The 23,748-nt window shown below is 43.5% G+C and overlaps 1 protein-coding gene across 1 annotated transcript; it reads right to left on the bottom strand.

The window, feature by feature from the left end:
* Positions 1–17,909: 17,909 nt before the first annotated feature.
* On the bottom strand, positions 17,910–20,982 carry LOC129842154 (uncharacterized). The gene is made up of 2 exons (XM_055910568.1): positions 18,577–20,982; positions 17,910–18,456 (listed from the first exon to the last, which is right to left on the bottom strand). Exons 1-2 carry the CDS (start codon positions 20,913–20,915, stop codon positions 17,910–17,912), a joined length of 2,886 nt encoding a protein of 961 aa, XP_055766543.1. The 5' UTR covers positions 20,916–20,982.
* Between the last annotated feature and the right edge of the window lie 2,766 nt (positions 20,983–23,748).

Raw genomic sequence — 23,748 nt, forward strand, 5'->3', positions numbered from 1 at the left:
ACACCTGTTGTATTCAGCATTTCACTGTAAGGTCTACTACACCTGTTGTATTCAGCATTTCACTGTAAGGTCTACTACACCTGTTGTATTCAGCATTTCACTGTGAGGTCTACTACACCTGTTGTATTCAGCATTTCACTGTGAGGTCTACCTACACCTGTTGTATTCAGCATTTCACTGTGAGGTCTACTACACCTGTTGTATTCAGCATTTCACTGTGAGGTCTACTACACCTGTTGTATTCAGCATTTCACTGTAAGGTCTACTACACCTGTTGTATTCAGAATTTCACTGTGAGGTCTACTACACCTGTTGTATTCAGCATTTCACTGTGAGGTCTACTACACCTGTTGTATTCAGCATTTCACTGTGAGGTCTACTACACCTGTTGTATTCAGCATTTCACTGTGAGGTCTACTACACCTGTTGTATTCAGCATTTCACTGTGAGGTCTACTACGCCTGTTGTATTCAGCATTTCACTGTAAGGTCTACTACACCTGTTGTATTCAGCATTTCACTGTGAGGTCTACTACACCTGTTGTATTCAGCATTTCACTGTGAGGTCTACTACACCTGTTGTATTCAGCATTTCACTGTGAGGTCTACTACACCTGTTGTATTCAGCATTTCACTGTGAGGTCTACTACACCTGTTGTATTCAGCATTTCACTGTGAGGTCTACTACACCTGTTGTATTCAGCATTTCACTGTGAGAACTATTACACCTGTTGTATTCGGCATTTCACTGTGAGGTCTACTACACCTGTTGTATTCGGCATTTCACTGTGATGTCTACTACACCTGTTGTATTCAGCATTTCACTGTGAGGTCTACTACACCTGTTGTATTTAGCATTTCACTGTGATGTCTACTACACCTGTTGTATTCAGCATTTCACTGTGAGGTCTACTACACCTGTTGTATTCAGCATTTCACTGTGAGGTCTACTACACCTGTTGTATTCAGCATTTCACTGTGAGGTCTACTACACCTGTTGTATTCAGCATTTCACTGTGAGGTCTACTACACCTGTTGTATTCAGCATTTCACTGTGAGGTTTACACCTGTTGTATTCAGCATTTCACTCTGAGGTCTACTACACCTGTTGTATTCAGCATTTCACTGTCAGGTCTACTACACCTGTTGTATTCAGCATTTCACTGTAAGGTCTACTACACCTGTTGTATTCAGCATTTCACTGTGAGGTCTACTACACCTGTTGTATTCAGCATTTCACTGTAAAGTCTCCACCTGTTGTATTCAGCATTTCACTGTAAGGTCTACTACACCTGTTGTATTCAGCATTTCACTGTCAGGTCTACTACACCTGTTGTATTCAGTATTTCACTGTCAGGTCTACTACACCTGTTGTATTCAGCATTTCACTGTGAGGTCTACTACACCTGTTGTATTCAGGATTTCGCTGTGAGGTCTACTACACCTGTTGTATTCAGCATTTCACTGTGAGGTCTACTACACCTGTTGTATTCAGCATTTCACTGTAAGGTCTACTACACCTGTTGTATTCAGCATTTCACTGTAAGGTCTACTACACCTGTTGTATTCAGCATCTCACTGTAAGGTCTACTACACCTGTTGTATTCAGCATTTCACTGTAAGGTCTACTACACCTGTTGAATTCAGCATTTCACTGTGAGGTCTATTACACCTGTTGTATTCAGCATTTCACTGTGAGGTCTACTACACCTGTTGTATTCGGCATTTCACTGTGAGGTCTACTACACCTGTTGTATTCGGCATTTCACTGTGAGAACTATTACACCTGTTGTATTCGGCATTTCACTGTGAGGTCTACTACACCTGTTGTATTCGGCATTTCACTGTGAGGTCTACTACACCTGTTGTATTCAGCATTTCACTGTGAGGTCTTCTACACCTGTTGTATTCAGCATTTCACTGTGAGGTCTACTACACCTGTTGTATTCAGCATTTCACTGTGAGGTCTACTATACCTGTTGTATTCAGCATTTCACTGTGAGGTCTACTACACCTGTTGTATTCAGCATTTCACTGTGAGGTCTACCTACACCTGTTGTATTCAGCATTTCACTGTGAGGTCTACCTACACCTGTTGTATTCAGCATTTCACTGTGAGGTCTACCTACACCTGTTGTATTCAGCATTTCACTGTGAGGTCTACTACACCTGTTGTATTTAGCATTTCACTGTGAGGTCTACTACACCTGTTGTATTCAGCATTTCACTGTGAGGTCTACTACACCTGTTGTATTCAGCATTTCACTGTGAGGTCTACTACACCTGTTGTATTCAGCATTTCACTGTAAGGTCTACTACACCTGTTGTATTCAGCATTTCACTGTAAGGTCTACTACACCTGTTGTATTCAGCATTTCACTGTAAGGTCTACTACACCTGTTGTATTCAGCATTTCACTGTAAGGTCTACTACACCTGTTGTATTCAGCATTTCACTGTAAGGTCTACTACACCTGTTGTATTCAGCATTTCACTGTATCAGAAAAATCAGAAAAATCCCTGAGCCAGCTTGTACAGTCCAATCAGAAAAATCATAATGTTCTCTGCCATCCAATGATAACATACTGCAGTACTGTATGTTCTCCGTAGGGGGCGCTTGAGAGTTCTCATACAAATAGCAGTTCAAACAAACACCCACAGAAATACCACCTTTTTAGGACCCTGACAGTTGTACTTGATTTTGCAAGCAGGCATATTAGCATGTCAGTGGTTTTCCTCACGAGGACCATGTTTTTGGACCCAACTTGTCCAAAGGTCCTAATATGGAATGTGTTTATACAAGTGTAAGTCCACACACACTCTCACACACACACACACACACACACACTCTCACACACACTCACACACTCTCACACACACACACACACACTCTCACACACACACACACTCTCACACACTCTCGCACACACACACACACTCTCGCACTCTCACACACACACTCTCGCACACACACACACACACACTCTCACGCACGCACACACGTACGTTCTATTCCTACCAGGTGGTGTAGTTTCCATGCTGTGTGCATGTGTGGACCAGCCCAGCTAGAGGGCCTGGGAATAACCGTACACATGGAAAATACCAGACCACATCTGCCCTGGGACAACCTATTGCTCCCCTAACGTTCCACAGAAAACAACAGAAAACATCTCCACTGGGACAACCTACTGCTTCCAGATTCTTTCCTAAACTTCCAGTGGGGTTTGCTATGAGGTACAGGACTTGGAACGGCACAGCTCTACGAGATCACAACAAGTTGTGATTTGAGGCCTTCCAATGCTTTTACAACAGCGCCATCTACAGACAAGGACGTGTTACTTCGGTGTGTATCAGGACTGATGACTCAAATCAAATCAAACTTTATTTGTCACATGTGCCGAATACAACAGGTGTAGACTTTACCATGAAATGCTTCCTGACAAGCCCTTAACCAACAGTGCAGTTCAAGAAAGAGTTAAGAAAATGTTTACCAAATAAAAGTAACACATTAAAATAACAATAAATGAGGCTATATACAGGGTGTTACGGTACAGAGTCAATGTGGAGGCTATATACAGGGTGTTACGGTACAGAGTCAATGTGGAGGCTATATACAGGGTGTTACGGTACAGAGTCAATGTGGAGGCTATATACAGGGTGTTACGGTACAGAGTCAATGTGGAGGCTATATACAGGGGGTACCGGTACAGAGTCAATGTGGAGACTATATACAGGGGGTACCGGTACAGAGTCAATGTGCGATTGAGATAGCATCATCTGTGGATCGTTATTTATTATATATACATATATATTTTTTTAACCTTTCTTTAATTAGGCAAGTCAGTTAAGAACAAATTCGTATTTACAATGACAGCCTACCAAAAGGCAAAAGGCCTCCTGTGGGGACGGGGGACTGGGATTAAAAATAAAATAAAAATAGAATATAAATAGTAGGACAAAACACACATCTCAACCAGAGAGACAACACAACACTACATAATGAGAGACCTAAGACAACAACATAGCAAGGCAGCAATACATGACAACACAACTTAACAACAACATGGTAACAACACAAAACATGGTAGAAACATTATTGGGCACAGTCAACAGCACAGAGGGCAAGAAGGTAGAGACAACAATACATCAAACAAAGCAGCCACAACTGTCAGTAAGAGTGTCCATGATTGAGTCTTTGAATGAAGAGATTGAGATAAAACTGTCCAGTTTGAGTGTTTGTTGCAGCTCGTTCCAGTCGCTAGCTGCAGCGAACTGAAAAGAGGAGCGACCCAGGGATGTGTGTTGCTTTGGGGGCCTTTAACAGAATGTGACTGGCAGAACGGGTGGAGGATGAGGGCTGCAGTAGATATCTCAGATAGGGGGGAGTGAGGCCTAAGAGGGTTTTATAAATAAGCACCAACCAGTGGGTCTTGCGACGGGTATACAGAGATGACCAGTTTACAGAGGAGTATAGAGTGCAGTGATGTGTCCAGTAAGGAGCATTGGTGGTAAATCTGATGGTCGAATGGTAAAGAACATCGAGCTGCTCGAGAGCACCGTTACCTGCCAATCTATAAATTATGTCTCCGTAATCGAGCATGGGTAGGATGGTCAACTGAATCAGGGTTAGTTTGGCAACTGGGATGAAAGAGGAGCGATTACGATAGAGGAAACCAAGTCTAGATTTAACTTTAGCCTGCAGCTTTGATATGTGCTGAGAGAAGGACAGTGTACTGTCTAGCCATACTCCCAAGTACTTGTATGAGGTGACTACCTCAAGCTCTAAACCCTCAGAGGTAGTAATCACACCCGAGGGGAGAGGGGCATTCTTCTTACCAAACCACATGACCTTTGTTTTGGAGGTGTTCAGAACAAGGTTAAGGGTAGAGAAAGCTTGTTGGACACTAAGAAAGCTTTGTTGTAGAGCGTTTAACACAACATCTGAGGAGGGGCCAGCTGAGTATAAGACTGTATCATCTGCATATAAATGGAGTAGAGAGCTTCCTACTGCCTGAGCTTTGTTGATGATGTAAATTGAGAAGAGCGAGGGGCCTAGGATTGAGCCTTGGGGTACTCCCTTGGTGACAGGCAGTGACTGAGACAGCAGATTTTCTGACATTATACACTGCACTCTTTGAGAGAGGTAGTTAGCAAACCAGGCCAAAGACCCCCTCAAAGACACCAATACTCCTTAGCCGGCCCACTAGAATGGATTGGTATACCGTATCAAAAGCTTTGGCCAAGTCAATAAAGATAGCAGCACAATATTGCTTAGAATCAAGGGCAATGGTGACATCATTGAGGACCTTTAAGGTTGCAGTGACACATCCATAACCTGAGCGGAAACCAGATTGCATACCATAGAGAATACTATAGACATCAAGAAAGCCAGTCAGTTGATTATTATATATTAACCTGAGCGGAAACCAGATTGCATACCATAGAGAATACTATAGACATCAAGAAAGCCAGTCAGTTGATTATTGACAAGTTTTTCCAACACTTTTGATAAACAGGGCAAAATAGAAATAGGTCTATAACAGTTAGGATCAGCTTGATCTCCCCCTTTAAATAAAGGACGAACTCTGGCTGCCTTCCAAGCAATGGGAACCTCGCCAGAGAGGAGAGACAGATTAAAAAGGTTGGAGATAGGCTTGGCGATGATAGGTGCAGCAACCTTAAAGAAGAAAGGGTCTAAACCATCTGACCCAGATAGTTTTTTGGGTTCATGTTTAAGGAGCTCCTTTAGCACATCGGACTCAGTGACTGCCTGCAGGGAGAAACTTTGTAGTGGGGCAGGGGTAAAAGAGGGAGAAGCAGCGGGGATAGTCGCATTAGAAGGGGTGGGAGATGAGGAAATGTTGGACGGGCAAGGAGGCATGGCTGAGTCAAATTGGAATCCTGACTTAATGAAGTGGTGATTAAAGAGCTCAGCCATGTGCTTCTCGTCAGTAACAACCACATGATCAACATTAAGGGACAGCTGTGAGGAGGAGGGTTTATTCTCCAGGTCTTTAACTGTTTTCCAGAACTTCTTGGGGTTAGACCCACAGAGAGAGAACTGCTCCTTAAAGTAACTAACTTTGGCCTTCCGGATAGCTCAGCAGGTCAGACGGCGCTGGTGGTAGATGAATTGTCTCCTTTATGGCTCTAATCTGATAGTGGTAGTCGGGTGGTAGATTTCTCCTTTATGGCTCTAATCTGATAGTGGTAGTGGGGTGGTAGATGTCTATTCTCATTTAGGGCTCTAATCTGATAGTGGTAGATGTCTAGTCTCCCTTATGGCTCTAATCTGATAGTGGTAGTGGGGTGGTAGATTTCTAGTCTCCTTTATGGCTCTAATCTGATAGTGGTAGTGGTTTGGTAGATGTCTAGTCTCCCTTATGGCTCTAATCTGGTAGTGGTAGTGGGGTGATATATGTCTAGTCTCCTTTATTTATCTAATCTGATAGTGGTAGTGGGGTGGTAGATGTCTATTCTCATTTAGGGCTCTAATCTGATAGTGGTAGTGTGGTGGTAGATTTCTAGTCTCCTTTATGGCTCTAATCTGATAGTGGTAGTGGGGTGGTAGATGTCTAGTCTCCCTTCTGGCTCTAATCTGATAGTGGTAGTAGGGTGATATATGTCTAGTCTCCTTTATTTCTCTAATCTGATAGTGGTAGTGTGGTGGTAGATGTCTAGTCTCCTTTATGGCTCTAATCTGATAGTGGTAGTGGGGTAATAGATGTCTAGTCTCCTTTATGGCACTAATCTGATAGTGGTAGATGTCTAGTCTCCCTTATGGCTCTAATCTGATAGTGGTAGTGGGGTGATATATGTCTAGTCTCCTTTATTTCTCTAATCTGATAGTGGTAGTGGGGTGATAGATTTCTACTTTATGGCTCTAATCTGATAGTGGTAGTTGGGTGGTAGATTTCTCCTTTATGGCTCTAATCTGATAGTGGTAGTGGGGTGGTAGATGTCTAGTCTCCTTTATGGCTCTAATCTGATAGTGGTAGTGGGGTGATAGATGTCTAGTCTCCTTTATGGCTCTAATCTGATTGTGGTAGATGTCTAGTCTCCCTTATGGCTCTAAGCTGGTAGTGGTAGTAGGGTGATATATGTCTAGTCTCCTTTATTTCTCTAATCTGATAGTGGTAGTGGGGTGATAGATGTCTAGTCTTCTTTATGGCTCTAATCTGATTGTGGTAGATGTCTAGTCTCCTTTATGGCTCTAATCTGATAGTGGTAGTGGGGTGGTAGATTTCTCCTTTCATGGCTCTAATCTGATAGTGGTAGTTGGGTGGTAAATGTCTAGTCTCCTTTATTTCTCTAATCTGATAGTGGTAGTGGGGTGGTAGATTTCTACTTTATGGCTCTAATCTGATAGTGGTAGTTGGGTGGTAGATGTCTAGTCTCCTTTATTGCTCTAATCTGATATTGGTAGTGGGGTGGTAGATTTCTCCTTTATGGCTCTAATCTGATAGTGATAGATGTCTAGTCTCCCTTGTGGCTCTAATCTGATAGTGGTAGTGGGGTGATATATGTCTAGTCTCCTTTATTTCTCTAATCTGATAGTGGTAGTGGGGTGGTAGATGTCTAGTCTCCTTTATGGCTCTAATCTGATTGTTGTAGTGGGGTGATAGATGTCTAGTCTCCCTTATGGCTCTAATCTGGTATTGGTAGTGGGGTGATAGATGTCTAGTCTCCTTTATGGCTCTAATATGATAGTGGTAGTGGGGTGGTAGATGTCTAGTCTCCTTTATGGCTCTAATATGATAGTGGTAGTGGGGTGATAGATGTCTAGTGTCCTTTATGGCTCTAATCTGATAGTGGTAGTGGGGTGGTAGATGTCTAGTCTCCCTTATTGCTCTAATCTGATAGTGGTAGTGGGGTGATAGATGTCTAGTCTCCCTTATGGCTCTAATCTGATAGTGGTAGTGGGGTGATAGATGTCTAGTCTTCTTTATTTCTCTAATCTGGTAGTGGTAGTGGGGTGATGGATGTCTAGTGTCCTTTATGGCTCTAATCTGATAGTGGTAGTGGGGTGGTAGATGTCTAGTCTCCCTTCTGGCTCTAATCTGATAGTGGTAGTTGGGTGATAGATGTCTAGTCTCCTTTATTTCTCTAATCTGATAGTGGTAGTGGGGTGGTAGATGTCTATTCTCATTTAGGGCTCTAATCTGGTAGTGGTAGATGTCTACTCTCCCTTATGGCTCTAATCTGATAGTGGTAGTGTGGTGGTAGATTTCTAGTCTCCTTTATGGCTCTAATCTGATAGTGGTAGTGGGGTGGTAGATGTCTAGTCTCCCTTATGGCTCTAATCTGGTAATGGTAGTGGGGTGAAAGATGTCTAGTCTCCTTTATTTCTCTAATCTGATAGTGGTAGTGGGGTGGTAGATGTCTAGTCTCCTTTATGGCTCTAATCTGATAGTGGTAGTGAGTGGGGTGATAGATGTCTAGTCTCCTTTATGGGTCTAATCTGATAGTGGTAGATGTATAATCTCCCTTATGGCTCTAATCTGATAGTGGTATTGGGGTGATATATGTCTAGTGTCCTTTATGGCTCTAATCTGATAGTGGTAGTGGGGTGGTAGATGTCTAGTCTCCCTTCTGGCTCTAATCTGATAGTGGTAGTTGGGTGATAGATGTCTAGTCTCCTTTATTTCTCTAATCTGATAGTGGTAGTGGGGTGGTAGATGTCTAGTCTCCTTTATGGCTCTAATCTGATTGTGGTAGACGTCTAGTCTCCTTTATGGCTCTAATCTGATAGTGGTAGTGGGGTGGTAGATTTCTCCTTTATGGCTCTAATCTGATAGTGGTAGATGTCTAGTCTCCCTTGCGGCTCTAATCTGATAGTGGTAGTGGGGTGGTAGATGTCTAGTCTCCTTTATGGCTCTAATCTGATAGTGGTAGTGGGGTGGTAGATGTCTAGTCTCCTTTATGGCTCTAATCTGATTGTTGTAGTGGGGTGATAGATGTCTAGTCTCCTTTATTTCTCTAATCTGATAGTGGTAGTGGGGTGGTAGATGTCTAGTCTCCTTTATGGCTCTAATCTGATTGTTGTAGTGGGGTGATAGATGTCTAGTCTCCCTTATGGCTCTAATCTGGTATTGGTAGTGGGGTGATAGATGTCTAGTCTCCTTTATGGCTCTAATCTGATTGTTGTAGTGGGGTGATAGATGTCTAGTCTCCCTTATGGCTCTAATCTGGTATTGGTAGTGGGGTGATAGATGTCTAGTCTCCTTTATGGCTCTAATATGATAGTGGTAGTGGGGTGGTAGATGTCTAGTCTCCTTTATGGGTCTAATCTGATAGTGGTAGATGTCTAATCTCCCGTATGGCTCTAATCTGATAGTGGTATTGGGGTGATATATGTCTAGTCTCCTTTATTTCTCTAATCTGATAGTGGTAGTGGGGTGATAGATTTCTACTTTATGGCTCTAATCTGATAGTGGTAGTTGGGTGGTAGATTTCTCCTTTATGGCTCTAATCTGATAGAGGTAGTGGGGTGGTAGATGTCTAGTCTCCTTTATGGCTGTAATCTGATAGTGGTAGTGGGGTGATAGATATCTAGTCTCCTTTATGGCTCTAATCTGATTGTGGTAGACGTCTAGTCTCCTTTATGGCTCTAATCTGATAGTGGTAGTGGGGTTTTAGATGTCTATTCTCATTTATGGCTCTAATCTGATAGTGGTAGTTGGGTGGTAAATGTCTAGTCTCCTTTATTTCTCTAATCTGATAGTGGTAGTGGGGTGGTAGATGTCTATTCTCATTTAGGGCTCTAATCTGGTAGTGGTAGATGTCTACTCTCCCTTATGGCTCTAATCTGATAGTGGTAGTGTGGTGGTAGATTTCTAGTCTCCTTTATGGCTCTAATCTGATAGTGGTAGTGGGGTGGTAGATGTCTAGTCTCCCTTCTGGCTCTAATCTGATAGTGGTAGTTGGGTGATAGATGTCTAGTCTCCTTTATTTCTCTAATCTGATAGTGGTAGTGGGGTGGTAGATGTCTAGTCTCCTTTATGGCTCTAATCTGATTGTGGTAGACGTCTAGTCTCCTTTATGGCTCTAATCTGATAGTGGTAGTGGGGTGGTAGATTTCTCCTTTATGGCTCTAATCTGATAGTGGTAGATGTCTAGTCTCCCTTGTGGCTCTAATCTGATAGTGGTAGTGGGGTGATTTATGTCTAGTCTCCTTTATTTCTCTAATCTGATAGTGGTAGTGGGGTGGTAGATGTCTAGTCTCCTTTATGGCTCTAATCTGATTGTTGTAGTGGGGTGATAGATGTCTAGTCTCCCTTATGGCTCTAATCTGGTATTGGTAGTGGGGTGATAGATGTCTAGTCTCCTTTATGGCTCTAATATGATAGTGGTAGTGGGGTGGTAGATGTCTAGTCTCCTTTATGGCTCTAATCTGATAGTGGTAGTGAGTGGGGTGATAGATGTCTAGTCTCCTTTATGGGTCTAATCTGATAGTGGTAGATGTCTAATCTCCCGTATGGCTCTAATCTGATAGTGGTATTGGGGTGATATATGTCTAGTCTCCTTTATTTCTCTGATCTGATAGTGGTAGTGGGGTGATAGATGTCCAGTCTCCTTTATGGCTCTAATCTGATAGTGGTAGTTGGGTGGCAGATTTCTCCTTTATGGCTCTAATCTGATAGAGGTAGTGGGGTGGTAGATATCTAGTCTCCTTTATGGCTCTAATCTGATAGTGGTAGTGGGGTGATAGATGTCCAGTCTCCTTTATGGCTCTAATCTGATTGTGGTAGACGTCTAGTCTCCTTTATGGCTCTAATCTGATAGTGGTAGTTGGGTGATAGATGTCTAGTGTCCTTTATGGCTCTAATCTGATAGTGGTAGTGGGGTTTTAGATGTCTAGTCTCCTTTATTTCTCTAATCTGATAGTGGTAGTGGGGTGGTAGATTTCTACTTTATGGCTCTAATCTGATATTGGTAGATGTCTAGTCTCTCTTATGGCTCTAATCTGATAGTGGTATTGGGGTGGTAGATATCTCCTTTATGGTTCTAATCTGATAGTGGTAGTGGGGTGGTAGATGTCTAGTCTCCTTTATGGCTCTAATCTGATAGTGGTAGTGGGATGATAGATGTCTAGTCTCCTTTATGGCTCTAATCTGATTGTGCTAGATGTCTAGTCTCCTTTATGGCTCTAATCTGATAGTGGTAGTGGGGTGGTAGATTTCTACTTTATGGCTCTAATCTGATAGTTGTAGTTGGGTGGTAGATGTCTAGTCTCCTTTATGGCTCTAATCTGATAGTGGTAGTGGGGTGGTAGATTTCTCCTTTATGGCTCTAATCTGATAGTGGTAGATGTCTAGTCTCCCTTGTGGCTCTAATCTGATAGTGGTATTGGGGTGATATATGTCTAGTCTCCTTTATTTCTCTAATCTGATAGTGGTAGTGGGGTGGTAGATGTCTTGTCTCCTTTATGGCTCTAATCTGATAGTGGTAGATGTCTAGTCTCCCTTATGGCTCTAATCTGATAGTGGTAGTTGGGTGATAGATGTCTAGTCTCCTTTATTTCTCTAATCTGATAGTGGTAGTGGGGTGATAGATGTCTAGTGTCCTTTATGGCTCTAATCTGATAGTGGTAGTGGGGTGATGGATGTCTAGTCTCCTTTATTTCTCTAATCTGATAGTGGTAGTGGGGTGATAGATGTCTAGTGTCCTTTATGGCTCTAATCTGATAGTGGTAGTGGGGTGGTAGATGTCTAGTCTCCCTTCTGACTCTAATCTGATAGTGGTAGTTGGGTGATAGATGTCTAGTCTCCTTTATTTCTCTAATCTGATAGTGGTAGTGGGGTGATAGATGTCTAGTGTCCTTTATGGCTCTAATCTGATAGTGGTAGTGGGGTGATGGATGTCTAGTCTCCTTTATGGCTCTAATCTGATAGTGGTAGTGGGGTTGTAGATGTCTAGTCTCCCTTATGGCTCTAATCTGATAGTGGTAGTGGGGTGGTAGATGTCTAGTCTTCTTTATGGCTCTAATCTGATAGTGGTAGTGGGGTGATAGATGTCTTGTCTCCTTTATGGCTCTAATCTGATAGTGGTAGATGTCTAGTCTCCCTTATGGCTCTAATCTGATAGTGGTAGTTGGGTGATAGATGTCTAGTCTCCTTTATTTCTCTAATCTGATAGTGGTAGTGGGGTGATAGATGTCTAGTGTCCTTTATGGCTCTAATCTGATAGTGGTAGTGGGGTGATGGATGTCTAGTCTCCTTTATTTCTCTAATCTGATAGTGGTAGTGGGGTGATAGATGTCTAGTGTCCTTTATGGCTCTAATCTGATAGTGGTAGTGGGGTGGTAGATGTCTAGTCTCCCTTCTGACTCTAATCTGATAGTGGTAGTTGGGTGATAGATGTCTAGTCTCCTTTATTTCTCTAATCTGATAGTGGTAGTGGGGTGATAGATGTCTAGTGTCCTTTATGGCTCTAATCTGATAGTGGTAGTGGGGTGATGGATGTCTAGTCTCCTTTATGGCTCTAATCTGATAGTGGTAGTGGGGTTGTAGATGTCTAGTCTCCCTTATGGCTCTAATCTGATAGTGGTAGTGGGGTGGTAGATGTCTAGTCTTCTTTATGGCTCTAATCTGATAGTGGTAGTGGGGTGATAGATGTCTAGTCTCCTTTATGGCTCTAATCTGATAGTGGTAGATGTCTAGTCTCTCTTATGGCTCTAATCTGATAGTGGTATTGGGGTGATATATGTCCAGTCTCCTTTATGGCTCTAATCTGATAGTGGTAGTGGGGTGATAGATGTCTAGTGTCCTTTATGGCTCTAATCTGATATTGGTAGTGGGGTTGCAGATGTCTAGTCTCCCTTATTGCTCTAATCTGATAGTGGTAGTGGGGTGATAGATGTCTAGTCTCCCTTATGGCTCTAATCTGATAGTGGTAGTGGGGTGATAGATGTCTAGTCTCCTTTATTTCTCTAATCTGATAGTGGTAGTGGGGTGATAGATGTCTAGTGTCCTTTATGGCTCTAATCTGATAGTGGTAGTGGGGTGGTAGATGTCTAGTCTCCCTTCTGACTCTAATCTGATAGTGGTAGTTGGGTGATAAATGTCTAGTCTCCTTTATTTCTCTAATCTGATAGTGGTAGTGGGGTGATAGATGTCTAGTGTCCTTTATGGCTCTCATCTGATAGTGGTAGTGGGGTGATGGATGTCTAGTCTCCTTTATGGCTCTAATCTGATAGTGGTAGTGGGGTTGTAGATGTCTAGTCTCCCTTATGGCTCTAATCTGATAGTGGTAGTGGGGTGGTAGATGTCTAGTCTCCTTTATGGCTCTAATCTGATAGTGGTAGATGTCTAGTCTCTCTTATGGCTCTAATCTGATAGTGGTATTGGGGTGATATATGTCCAGTCTCCTTTATTTCTCTAATCTGATAGTGGTAGTGGGGTGGTAGATGTCTAGTCTCCTTTATGGCTCTAATCTGATAGTGGTAGTTGGGTGGTAGATGTCTAGTCTCCTTTATGGCTCTAATCTGATAGTGGTAGTGGGGTGGTAGATTTCTCATTATAGCTCTAATCTGATAGTGGTAGTGGGGTGGTAGATTTCTCATTATAGCTCTAATCTGATAGTGGTAGTTGGGTGGTAGATGTCTAGTCTCCTTTATGGCTCTAATCTGATAGTGGTATTGGGGTGGTAGATGTCTATTCTCATTTAGGGCTCTAATCTGATAGTGGTAGATGTCTAGTCTCCCCTATGGCTCTAATCTGATAGTGGTAGTGGGGTGGTAGATTTCTAGTCTCCTTTATGGCTCTAATCTGATAGTGGTAGTGGGGTGATAGATGTCTAGTCTCCCTTATGGCTCTAATCTGGTATTGGTAGTGGGGTGATAGATTTATACTTTATGGCTTTAATCTGATAGTGGTAGTGGGGTAGTAGATGTCTAGTCTCCTTTATTTCTCTAATCTGATAGTGGTAGTGGGGTGGTAGATGTCTATTCTCATTTAGGGCTCTAATCTGATAGTGGTAGATGTCTAGTCTCCCTTATGGCTCTAATCTGATAGTGGTAGTGGGGTGGTCGATGTCTAGTCTCCCGTATGGCTCTAATCTGGTAGTGGTAGTGGGGTGGTTGATGTCTAGTCTCCCTTATGGCTCTAATCTAATAGTGGTGGTAGGGTGATAGATGTCTAGTCTACTTTATGGCTCTAATCTGATAGTGGTAGTTGGGTGATAGATGTCTAGTCTCCTTTATTTCTCTAATCTGATAGTGGTAGTGGGGTGATAGATGTCTAGTGTCCTTTATGGCTCTAATCTGATAGTGGTAGTGGGGTGATGGATGTCTAGTCTCCTTTATGGCTCTAATCTGATAGTGGTAGTGGGGTTGTAGATGTCTAGTCTCCCTTATGGCTCTAATCTGATAGTGGTATTGGGGTGATATATGTCTAGTCTCCTTTATTTCTCTAATCTGATAGTGGTAGTGGGGTGATAGATTTCTCCTTTATGGCTCTAATCTGATAGAGGTAGTGGGGTGGTAGATGTCTAGTTTCCTTTATGGCTCTAATCTGATAGTGGTAGTGGGGTGATAGATTTCTCCTTTAGGGCTCTAATCTGATATAGGTAGATGTCTAGTCTCTCTTATGGCTCTAATCTGATAGTGGTATTGGGGTGATATATGTCTAGTCTCCTTTATTTCTTTAATCTGATAGTGGTAGTGGGGTGGTAGATGTCTAGTCTCCTTTATGGCTCTAATCTGATAGTGGTAGATGTCTAGTCTCCCTTGTGGCTCTAATCTGATATTGGTAGTGGGGTGATATATGTCTAGTCTCCTTTATTTCTCTAATCTGATAGTGGTAGTGGGGTGGTAGATGTCTATTCTCCTTTATGGCTCTAATCTGATTGTTGTAGTGGGGTGATAGATGTCTAGTCTCCCATATGGCTCTAATCTGGTATTGGTAGTGGGGTGATAGATGTCTAGTCTCCTTTATGGCTCTAATATGATAGTGGTAGTGGGGTGGTAGATGTCTTGTCTCCTTTATGGCTCTAATCTGATAGTGGTAGATGTCTAGTCTCCCTTATGGCTCTAATCTGATAGTGGTATTGGGGTGACATATGTCTAGTCTCCTTTATTTCTCTAATCTGATAGTGGTAGTGGGGTGGTAGATGTCTAGTCTCCTTTATGGCTCTAATCTGATAGTGGTAGTGGGGTGATAGATGTCTAGTGTCCTTTATGGCTCTAATCTGATATTGGTATTGGGGTGGCAGATGTCTAGTCTCCCTTATTGCTCTAATCTGATAGTGGTAGTGGGGTGATAGATGTCTAGTCTCCCTTATGGCTCTAATCTGATAGTGGTAGTTGGGTGATAGATGTCTAGTCTCCTTTATTTCTCTAATCTGATAGTGGTATTGGGGTGATAGATGTCTAGTGTCCTTTATGGCTCTAATCTGATAGTGGTAGTGGGGTGATAGATGTCTAGTCTCCCTTATGGCTCTAATCTGATAGTGGTAGTTGGGTGATAGATGTCTAGTCTCCTTTATTTCTCTAATCTGATAGTGGTATTGGGGTGATAGATGTCTAGTGTCCTTTATGGCTCTAATCTGATAGTGGTAGTGGGGTGATGGATGTCTAGTCTCCTTTATGGCTCTAATCTGATAGTGGTAGTGGGGTTGTAGATGTCTAGTCTCCCTTATGGCTCTAATCTGATAGTGGTAGTGGGGTGGTAGATGTCTAGTCTCCTTTATGGCTCTAATCTGATAGTGGTTGTCAAGTTGTCTAGGTGTTATAATTATTTTCAGCTCTGCCCAAACTTGAAAACGGCTTGCTCAACCCGTGAAGGATGCAAAGGGACAACTCAATTCCTTTCCAGTGTTTTATTATGGTTTTGATGCCATTTGTTGAATATGTTGAAATAGTTGATTTGTTGAATAGAGTAGTTGAATCACAGAGGAAAAGGGAATAGGAATAGCACTAGCAATAGGAATAGCACTAGCACTAGGAATAGCACTAGGAATAGGTTGATAACCTTAAACAAACAGAGAATAAACATGCATTATTTTACACTAAACAATGCATGACACAGCAACAAAGCATGGCTTTGAATAAAGTAAACGTTTAAACAATTTAATCTAGCACTTCTAGCAATTACTTCTGAGGTCAGAAAATATCCACAACAAAAGTCAAAATTCCTACCAGAGTTAAACATGTAAATTGTGCTAAGCACTGGATGCAACATAATAAATAATTCCAAACATTACATACCAGTTGCGTCTTTAGGGTTGAACAATGAGCTGTGTGTATGTTGAGGACCAAACATTTTATACCCATGCTTATCTGACAGGTGCGCATGAAAAAGTAGTCCCTCCAGAAATCCTGGCTCAATTTTTTAGTTCCACCTGTGTTTTTTGGGTTATCTGCCCTCTTGAGGCCTGGAGGTCTTTAAAGGAAGAGCTGCCATTGTGCTCATGTTTTGAGTGTTCTGTTTTGACGCAACACCTCCCACTTGACCTCCTGGTTCTTGAACCGAAGGAGGTCACACGAACCTCTGTGTTGGGCATGTTCGATTTCAGCTATCAGGCTCTTCCTTCTTCAACAGGAAGTATAACAATGATGCGTCTGACATCCCTATGAAGAACTGTAGCAGGTATTTTAGTTGAGAGTGTCTTTGACTTCTCTTGAGCAGGCTTCACAGTTGAGACTGGGTAGCTGGGAAAAGTTCTGACATGCACATCTCTGACGATGCCCTTCTTGTCAATGTTGACACTGATGACTCTGGCTAGTTTGTAGTGACCCCTCCAGGCATTTTGGTCAGCCAGCCAGACAACATCTCCAACAGCCACATTCCTATGTGTTGTGTGCCATTTACTCCTCACGAATAGATTGGGCCCAGCTAACTGACTCCACTTCCTCCAGAACCGGTCAACTTCTGTTTGGATAGCTCTCAATCTTTTGTATGGGTAGCTTTCAAAATCAAAGCATCCAAGATCTCCTCTGGGTCCAATCCGTCCAAGCAGAAGGGAATTTGGGCTGATGTATTCTATGCAGTCCTCCCGGCTTTGAGTTCTTGCATCTATGGGCCTTTCATTGGCAAGGTTAGCAGCCGTGTAGAGAAATGTTTGAAACTCACTCCATGTGAAGAGTCCTTCTCCTCCCAGGTTGTGCAAAGCCCGCTTCACAGTACGAACAGCTGCTTCTGCAGCTCCATTCCTGTGAGGGGAGTCTGCTGGGTGGATTTTCCAGCTCCATTCTGTCCCATGCTTGGAAGCTTCATTTTCAAGCTCAGATTTACCTAGTTGATCCAAGAAGATGTAGAGTTCTTTGAGGGCAGGTCTGGCACCCACAAAGTTCTTTCCAGGATCTGACCACAATTTCTTTGGGTGCCCTCTCAGTGCCGTGAATCTTTGGTAAGCCAGTAGGAAGCCTTCCGTCGACTGGTCACTGACAACATCTGTGTGTATAGCTCTGGATACCATGCAACAGAAGACAATACCCCACACCTTGAGCTTGGTTTTCTTTTTCACCTCGTCCTTGACTTCATACGGTCCAAATAAGTCCACTGTTGTGTACTCAAATGGTCTGGCTGGTGTTATCCGCTCGGATGGAAGGTCACTCATGATCTGTTGGCACTTTCTGGCCCTGGCCTTTCTGCACACCACACAATTGTCAACTCTCTTTTTAGCCAGCTTCCGGCCTTTTATCACCCAGGCTTTCTTCCTCATCCGGAGGAGTGTGCCTGCTATTTCTTCATGATTTGCACCATGGGCCTCTTGAGCTAGGAGAGTGGATATCCATGCCTCATATGGTAGAATTGGTACGGCAGTTTCGTCCTCATCAAAGATCTGGAACCTTCCTCCACAAACTAAGAGCCCAGTCTCTTTATCTCTGTAAACAGCGAGTCTGTTGAGAGTGGTATCTTGAAAGGTTATACCTTCTTGAGCTGCAAGGAACAAGTCTCTTAGTGCATCCTCACACTCCGACAGTGAGTACAGCTTGTTTGGCTCTGTACCTCCAGTTTGTTGAAAGAGCGTCCTCCCACTTTGGTTTATCTGAGGCTGAATTCTTGGTCAATATTTCTTTCCATCTCGTTGCGGCTCTCCAAACCCAGGCAATGACTCGGATCAGCCTGGTCAGATTGCTGAATTTCCTGATGTCAATCAGTTTTGTTACCGCAGAGCCGGCTGGTGATCTTCGGATCCGAGTCTTAGGTTCATCTGATTTATTTTGCTGTGTATCACTCTGGTTTCTCTTGACCTGCGCTCTGGTCAGTGCTGCTGAGAAAGCTTTCCTTCGAAGTTTGTTTATACCTTCCTTGCCATACGCAGCGATTTCTTTGGCTGACTTATGTGGCCACTCTTTCACAGGTTTCCTCAGGAATGCTGGTCCATCCTGCCACATGGAATCTTCCTGGAGGTCTTCTGGGGCTGCCCCTCTTGTTATGATGTCAGCACTGTTCAGGCTTCCTGGGATCCACCACCAGTCTTCTATGGATGTGGATTTCTGGATCTCTCCAACTCTATTTGCAAAGAAAGTTTGATATCCATAGCTGTCTCTCTGGATTGCTCCCAACACAGTTTGACTGTCCAGTAGATGGAGCCATCGTTCAATTTCTATTCGACTATGCTTTTCAACGTACTTTCGAAGTCGTGCTGCATAGACAGCACCGCAGATTTCAGCTTTTACTGGTTCTCCCTTTTGGTCCAATGGTGTGAGCTTTGCTTTGGATTCAACCAGTCTGACTTTGATGCCTTGCTGGGTCTCCCATCTTAAGTACACTACGGCTCCATAGCTCTTGTCACTTCCATCAGAGAATGTTATTCCCCATGGTTTTCCAATCCAGTTGGCTGGTGTGAGGCTTCTGTGAAAGGTGATTTGGCCAAGACGTGTGTATTCCTCAAAGAATTGGATGGCTTCTTCCCTCAAATTTTCAGACAAAGGTTTGTCCCAAGTGTCTCGGTTCAGAGTTTTGCCTCCAGCTTCCTGAAACGCCTTTCTGACAAGAATGGCTCCCTTTTGTTTGGCAGGTGTGACGAGGCCTATTGGGTCATACAGGCTAGCTACCTGGCTCAGCAGTTCTCTTCTCGTCAGTGGGTTTGGAGTTTTCCCTCTCACCTCTTCATCAAGGAGATTTTGGCCGACTCTCATTTTCCCTTTCCTCTTTGAGAAATTGATTGAAGTCATGAGGTACAGTCTATCCTCCTCAACAAGGTATCCAACTCCAAGGGCCTTATTGTCTCCTTCCCTCATTTGGTTTGGGAGAATGAGTGCTGTGCTTGACTGCGCTCCTTGTTCTTCTGGTACGATCTCCTGCCTCCCACTTTGATCTGACCGGACCCAGGGCTTGAGGACGAAGCCGCCTGCCTTCAGGATCTCTTCAACACTTTTGGTGTTCTGGTCCAGCTTTTGCAAGTCATTATGGGAAGTCAGGATGTCATCGACATAGGTATCCTCTTCAAGGATCCTACGTTCCTCCTCCAGGTGAGCAAACATGGGCAGTTTGCTTGTCTCTCTCATAGCCAATTGCGCAATGCACCCTGCTGGTCGATCGCCAATGTTGACTCTGGTGATCGCATACTCTTCAATCTCTTCCTCCTCAGTGTCTCTCCAGAGAAATCTGTGGAGGTGCATCTCCAGGTCTTCCAACCACACAGAATTGTACATTTTCTTAATGTCGCCGAGGACAGCATTGACGCCTCTCCTGAACCTGAGTAGTACTGCTCGGATGGGATTGAGGACATCAGGCCCTTTCAGCAGAAGGTCATTCATGCTGACCCCTCTAAACTTCTGGCTGCTGTTCCATACCAGTCTCACAGGTGTTGTGAGAGAGTGCGGGTTTGCTGCCACCAAGTGGCTGACATACCATACTGGCCCCTTCCAGCTGGCAATGAGCTCTTTGGTGAGTTTCTTCGCTGCTCTTCTCTCGACCATTTCATGGACTTGAGCTGTGTATGCTATTCTCCACTCTGGCTCTTTTTTGAGTTGCTTTTCTGTTCTCAAGAAGGTGGCTTCCACCCCAATCCTGTTGTCAGGAAGGGAACTTGGATCTTGAATCCAGGGGTATTTTGTGTCCCAGTGGGGTTCATCACTGTGAGCATCTGCTTTGATGTAGGTGAGGCCTTTCCTTATGATCTCCAGCTCTCTTTCCTCACTCAGAGTCATTTCTTTGCCTCCTGGTTGACAGTTGCCGCACCGGCATCCTCCACACTTTGGGTCGCAAGCTGCTCCAATGCTGTCCCACTTCCACCAATCCAAGAACTCTCTGTGAGCAACTGTTCCTTTGGTTTCAGCTGTGAACAGCTTAGCTATCTCTTGATACTTGACAGCAGTTGCTTTCATGGATCGAGCAAAGTGTGTTTCAGACCTGTGTGCGGCTATATCCACTTCTTCAAACAGATCTGGATGTGCTCCACCAACAGTCTTTCCTAGCGGGCCTTCCCACAAGACAAGGTCTCCAATCACCTTCACTCTTTGCGGAGCAAGTCTTCCTTCGCGGTGGCTTATCAGTAGCTCAATACTCTCTGGTCTACTCAGATCTCCTAGATTGACTTCTGGGAAGAACTTCTTGAGTTGCTCAGGTTTGATGACTCTGTGGACGTTGGCAATTTCATTCAAACCATAGCAGATAAGCTCATGAGCTCTTTCCGTGCCTATGGGCGTTTTGACCCTCACTCTGAGGAGATATCTTCTGGTTCTAACCTTCATGGCCATTCCTCCGACTCCATGAACGACTAAAGTGATGTTTTCACTTCGAAGATTTAATCTTCTGGCAGCTCTGTGAGTGATGTAGTTTGTGTCCGATGCCAAGTCGATCAGGGTTCCAATTCTTTGTCCTGCATTGGCAGTTACCTTGAGCAGCATTAGAATAACTGGCAATTCTTCTACTGCACTTGACTCAGTCACTCCCAGCTGATTATTTTTGACACAGTTTGTTTTCGCAGTGGCGTTGGTGAATGCTTTCTTGAATTTCTCTGCCATCTCTGGGGAGAGCTTAGATACCAATTCCTCCTGCTCCTCTGTAAGCGTATACCTTCTCACATTGGATTGTCTTTTGTCTGAGTCACTTCTCTTGAAATCTCCCTTCAGACAAAGAAAGAAATGATGGTCTTTCTTACAGTCTCTTTTCCTGCACAGGTAAGTGTCTTTGCATTCATCATCTTCTCCATGACAGACCAAGCACCTCTTGCAGGCCCCCAGCTTTTCTACAGCATCCAACTTTTCCACCGGCTTCAGTTCTTTGAAACGCTTGCAAAAGAAGATCTTTTCTCTATGCTTTTCATCTCCACAGACAACACAGCCGCCTTTCCTTGTGGAACGTGTGGACGCATATCTTCTCTCCACACAAGCATATTTATTTTCTGGCTTTTCACTCACTCCCAGCTGCTCTAATTTTTCAAGAATTTCCTCCTGTGTTTTCAGGAATTTAAGAAGGTTTTCAAAGTGATTGTCCGGCGTGACATTATTCCTCGGGTTAACCATGAAGACAAGCCAATCCCGCTTGATGTTGTCAGGTAACTTGCTTTCTATGGATCTAATCACTAGAGGGTTGTTGATGGCTCCTGTGCCTCCAAGCTCTGTGAGATCATCCAGTGCCTTCTCTATAGTTTGGATCATGTCGATAACTTTCCTTGGCTGATTTGCTCTTAAAGCAGGAATTTTCTCCAGATCCTCAATTATCTCCAAGGCAATTGTAGACTTGTTTCCATACCTGTTCTCAAGCACCCGGAACATGTCCTCAGCAGTATTGTACGTAGACAAACGGAGGTCTCTGCACATTCTCTCATCTACACTGTCAATGAGTTGGATTTTCTTTACTTCGACTGAGCCTGTTGGTTCCCCCTGCTTCTGTAGACTCTCCCAGTCTCTCCTCCATCGATGGAAATTCCTTTTATACCCACTGAACCTGGGTAAACAGGTTGGTTTTATTCTCAGTGTCGGATGTGGAGCTGGCATGGGCATCTGCAGCACTTTCCCTCTGTCTTTATCCTCTTCTGCAATTCTTTGCGCTGTGAGAAATCCTGCCCTCCTTGCTTCAAGGTTGTTTCTGAATGCTCTCAGATTCTTTACTCTGGCTTCCAGCCGTTCTTTTTCCGCTACTGGAATCCACATCTCCCACTCTGCTAGGCTTGTGATTGCATCTCGGACTTGTGCCTTCGCACCATCCCACCGTAGCTCGAAGCCATCTCTATTTACAGCCATAACAGGTATTTGAGCAACTCCATCACAGGCGGTCTCAGCTTCTTTGATTGCAGACTCCACCTCATCCTCCCCGTATCTAGGCCATAGGTTGGACTGGATCATCCCCCTGACCTCATCCAATCGTACTTCGCATTCTTGGAATGTCTTCTCAAGTTCAGTCTGCTGCTGCTTGCTCAGGTCAGCTTCTTCACCCTCATCGGTTTCAGCTTCAATGTCTGCCAGAAGTCCAGCCCTGTATTCATCATTTGTCTCACTGACCTTCCTTGCCTCCGACGTGAGCTTCTTGAACTCCTCTCGCAGTTCGCTCTTAGTCATGTGTTTTGCACCTCTGCTAAGGAAGTTTGCTTGCTTGGTAAAAGCACTCTTAGCCAAAGTTCTTTCTTGCTTCAGCTCCTTCACTGTTTTCCCAAGAGTTTCCTCCGCCATTTTGAGATGTAAGCCAATACTCCTCTCTGCGACGACAGCTTTCCTGACTTCAGGCCGTTAATCCTTTTGTCTTCACTGCCACGCTGGTTATCAACTGTCAAGTTGTCTAGGTGTTATAATTATTTTCAGCTCTGCCCAAACTTGAAAACGGCTTGCTCAACCCGTGAAGGATGCAAAGGGACAACTCAATTCCTTTCCAGTGTTTTATTATGGTTTTGATGCCATTTGTTGAATATGTTGAAATAGTTGATTTGTTGAATAGAGTAGTTGAATCACAGAGGAATAGGGAATAGGAATAGCAATAGCAATAGGAATAGCACTAGCACTAGGAATAGGTTGATAACCTTAAACAAACAGAGAATAAACATGCATTATTTTACACTAAACAATGCATGACACAGCAACAAAGCATGGCTTTGAATAAAGTAAACGTTTAAACAATTTAATCTAGCACTTCTAGCAATTACTTCTGCAGTCAGAAAATATCCACACCAAAAGTCAACACTCCTACCAGAGTTAAACATGTAAATTGTGCTAAGCACTGGATGCAACATAATAAATAATTCCAAACATTACATACCAGTTGCGTCTTTAGGGTTGAACAATGAGCTGTGTGTATGTTGAGGACCGAACATTTTATACCCATGCTTATCTGACAGGTGCGCATGTAAAAGTAGTCCCTCCAGAAATCCTGGCTCAATTTTTTAGTTCCACCCGTGTTTTTTGGGTTATCTGCCCTCTTGAGGCCTGGAGGTCTTTAAAGGAAGAGCTGCCATTGTGCTCATGTTTTGAGTGTTCTGTTTTGACGCAACAGTGGTAGTCGGGTTTTAGATGTCTATTCTCCTTTATGGCTCTAATCTGATAGTGGTAGTGGGGTGATAGATGTCTAGTCTCCTTTATGGCTCTAATCTGATAGTGGCAGTGGGTTGATAGATGTCTAGTCTCATTTATGGCTAATCTGATAGTGGTAGTAGGGTGGTAGATGTCTAGTCTCCTTTATAGCTCTAATCTGATAGTGGTAGTGGGGTTTTAGATATCTATTCTCCTTTATGGCTCTAATCTGATAGTGGTAGTGGGGTGATGGATGTCTAGTCTCCTTTATGGCTCTAATCTGATAGTGGCAGTGGGTTGATAGATGTCTAGTCTCCTTTATGGCTCTAATCTGATAGTGGTAGTGGGGTGGTAG

Source organism: Salvelinus fontinalis, unplaced genomic scaffold (assembly GCF_029448725.1).
Source record: "Salvelinus fontinalis isolate EN_2023a unplaced genomic scaffold, ASM2944872v1 scaffold_0018, whole genome shotgun sequence".
NCBI lineage: Eukaryota > Metazoa > Chordata > Actinopteri > Salmoniformes > Salmonidae > Salvelinus > Salvelinus fontinalis.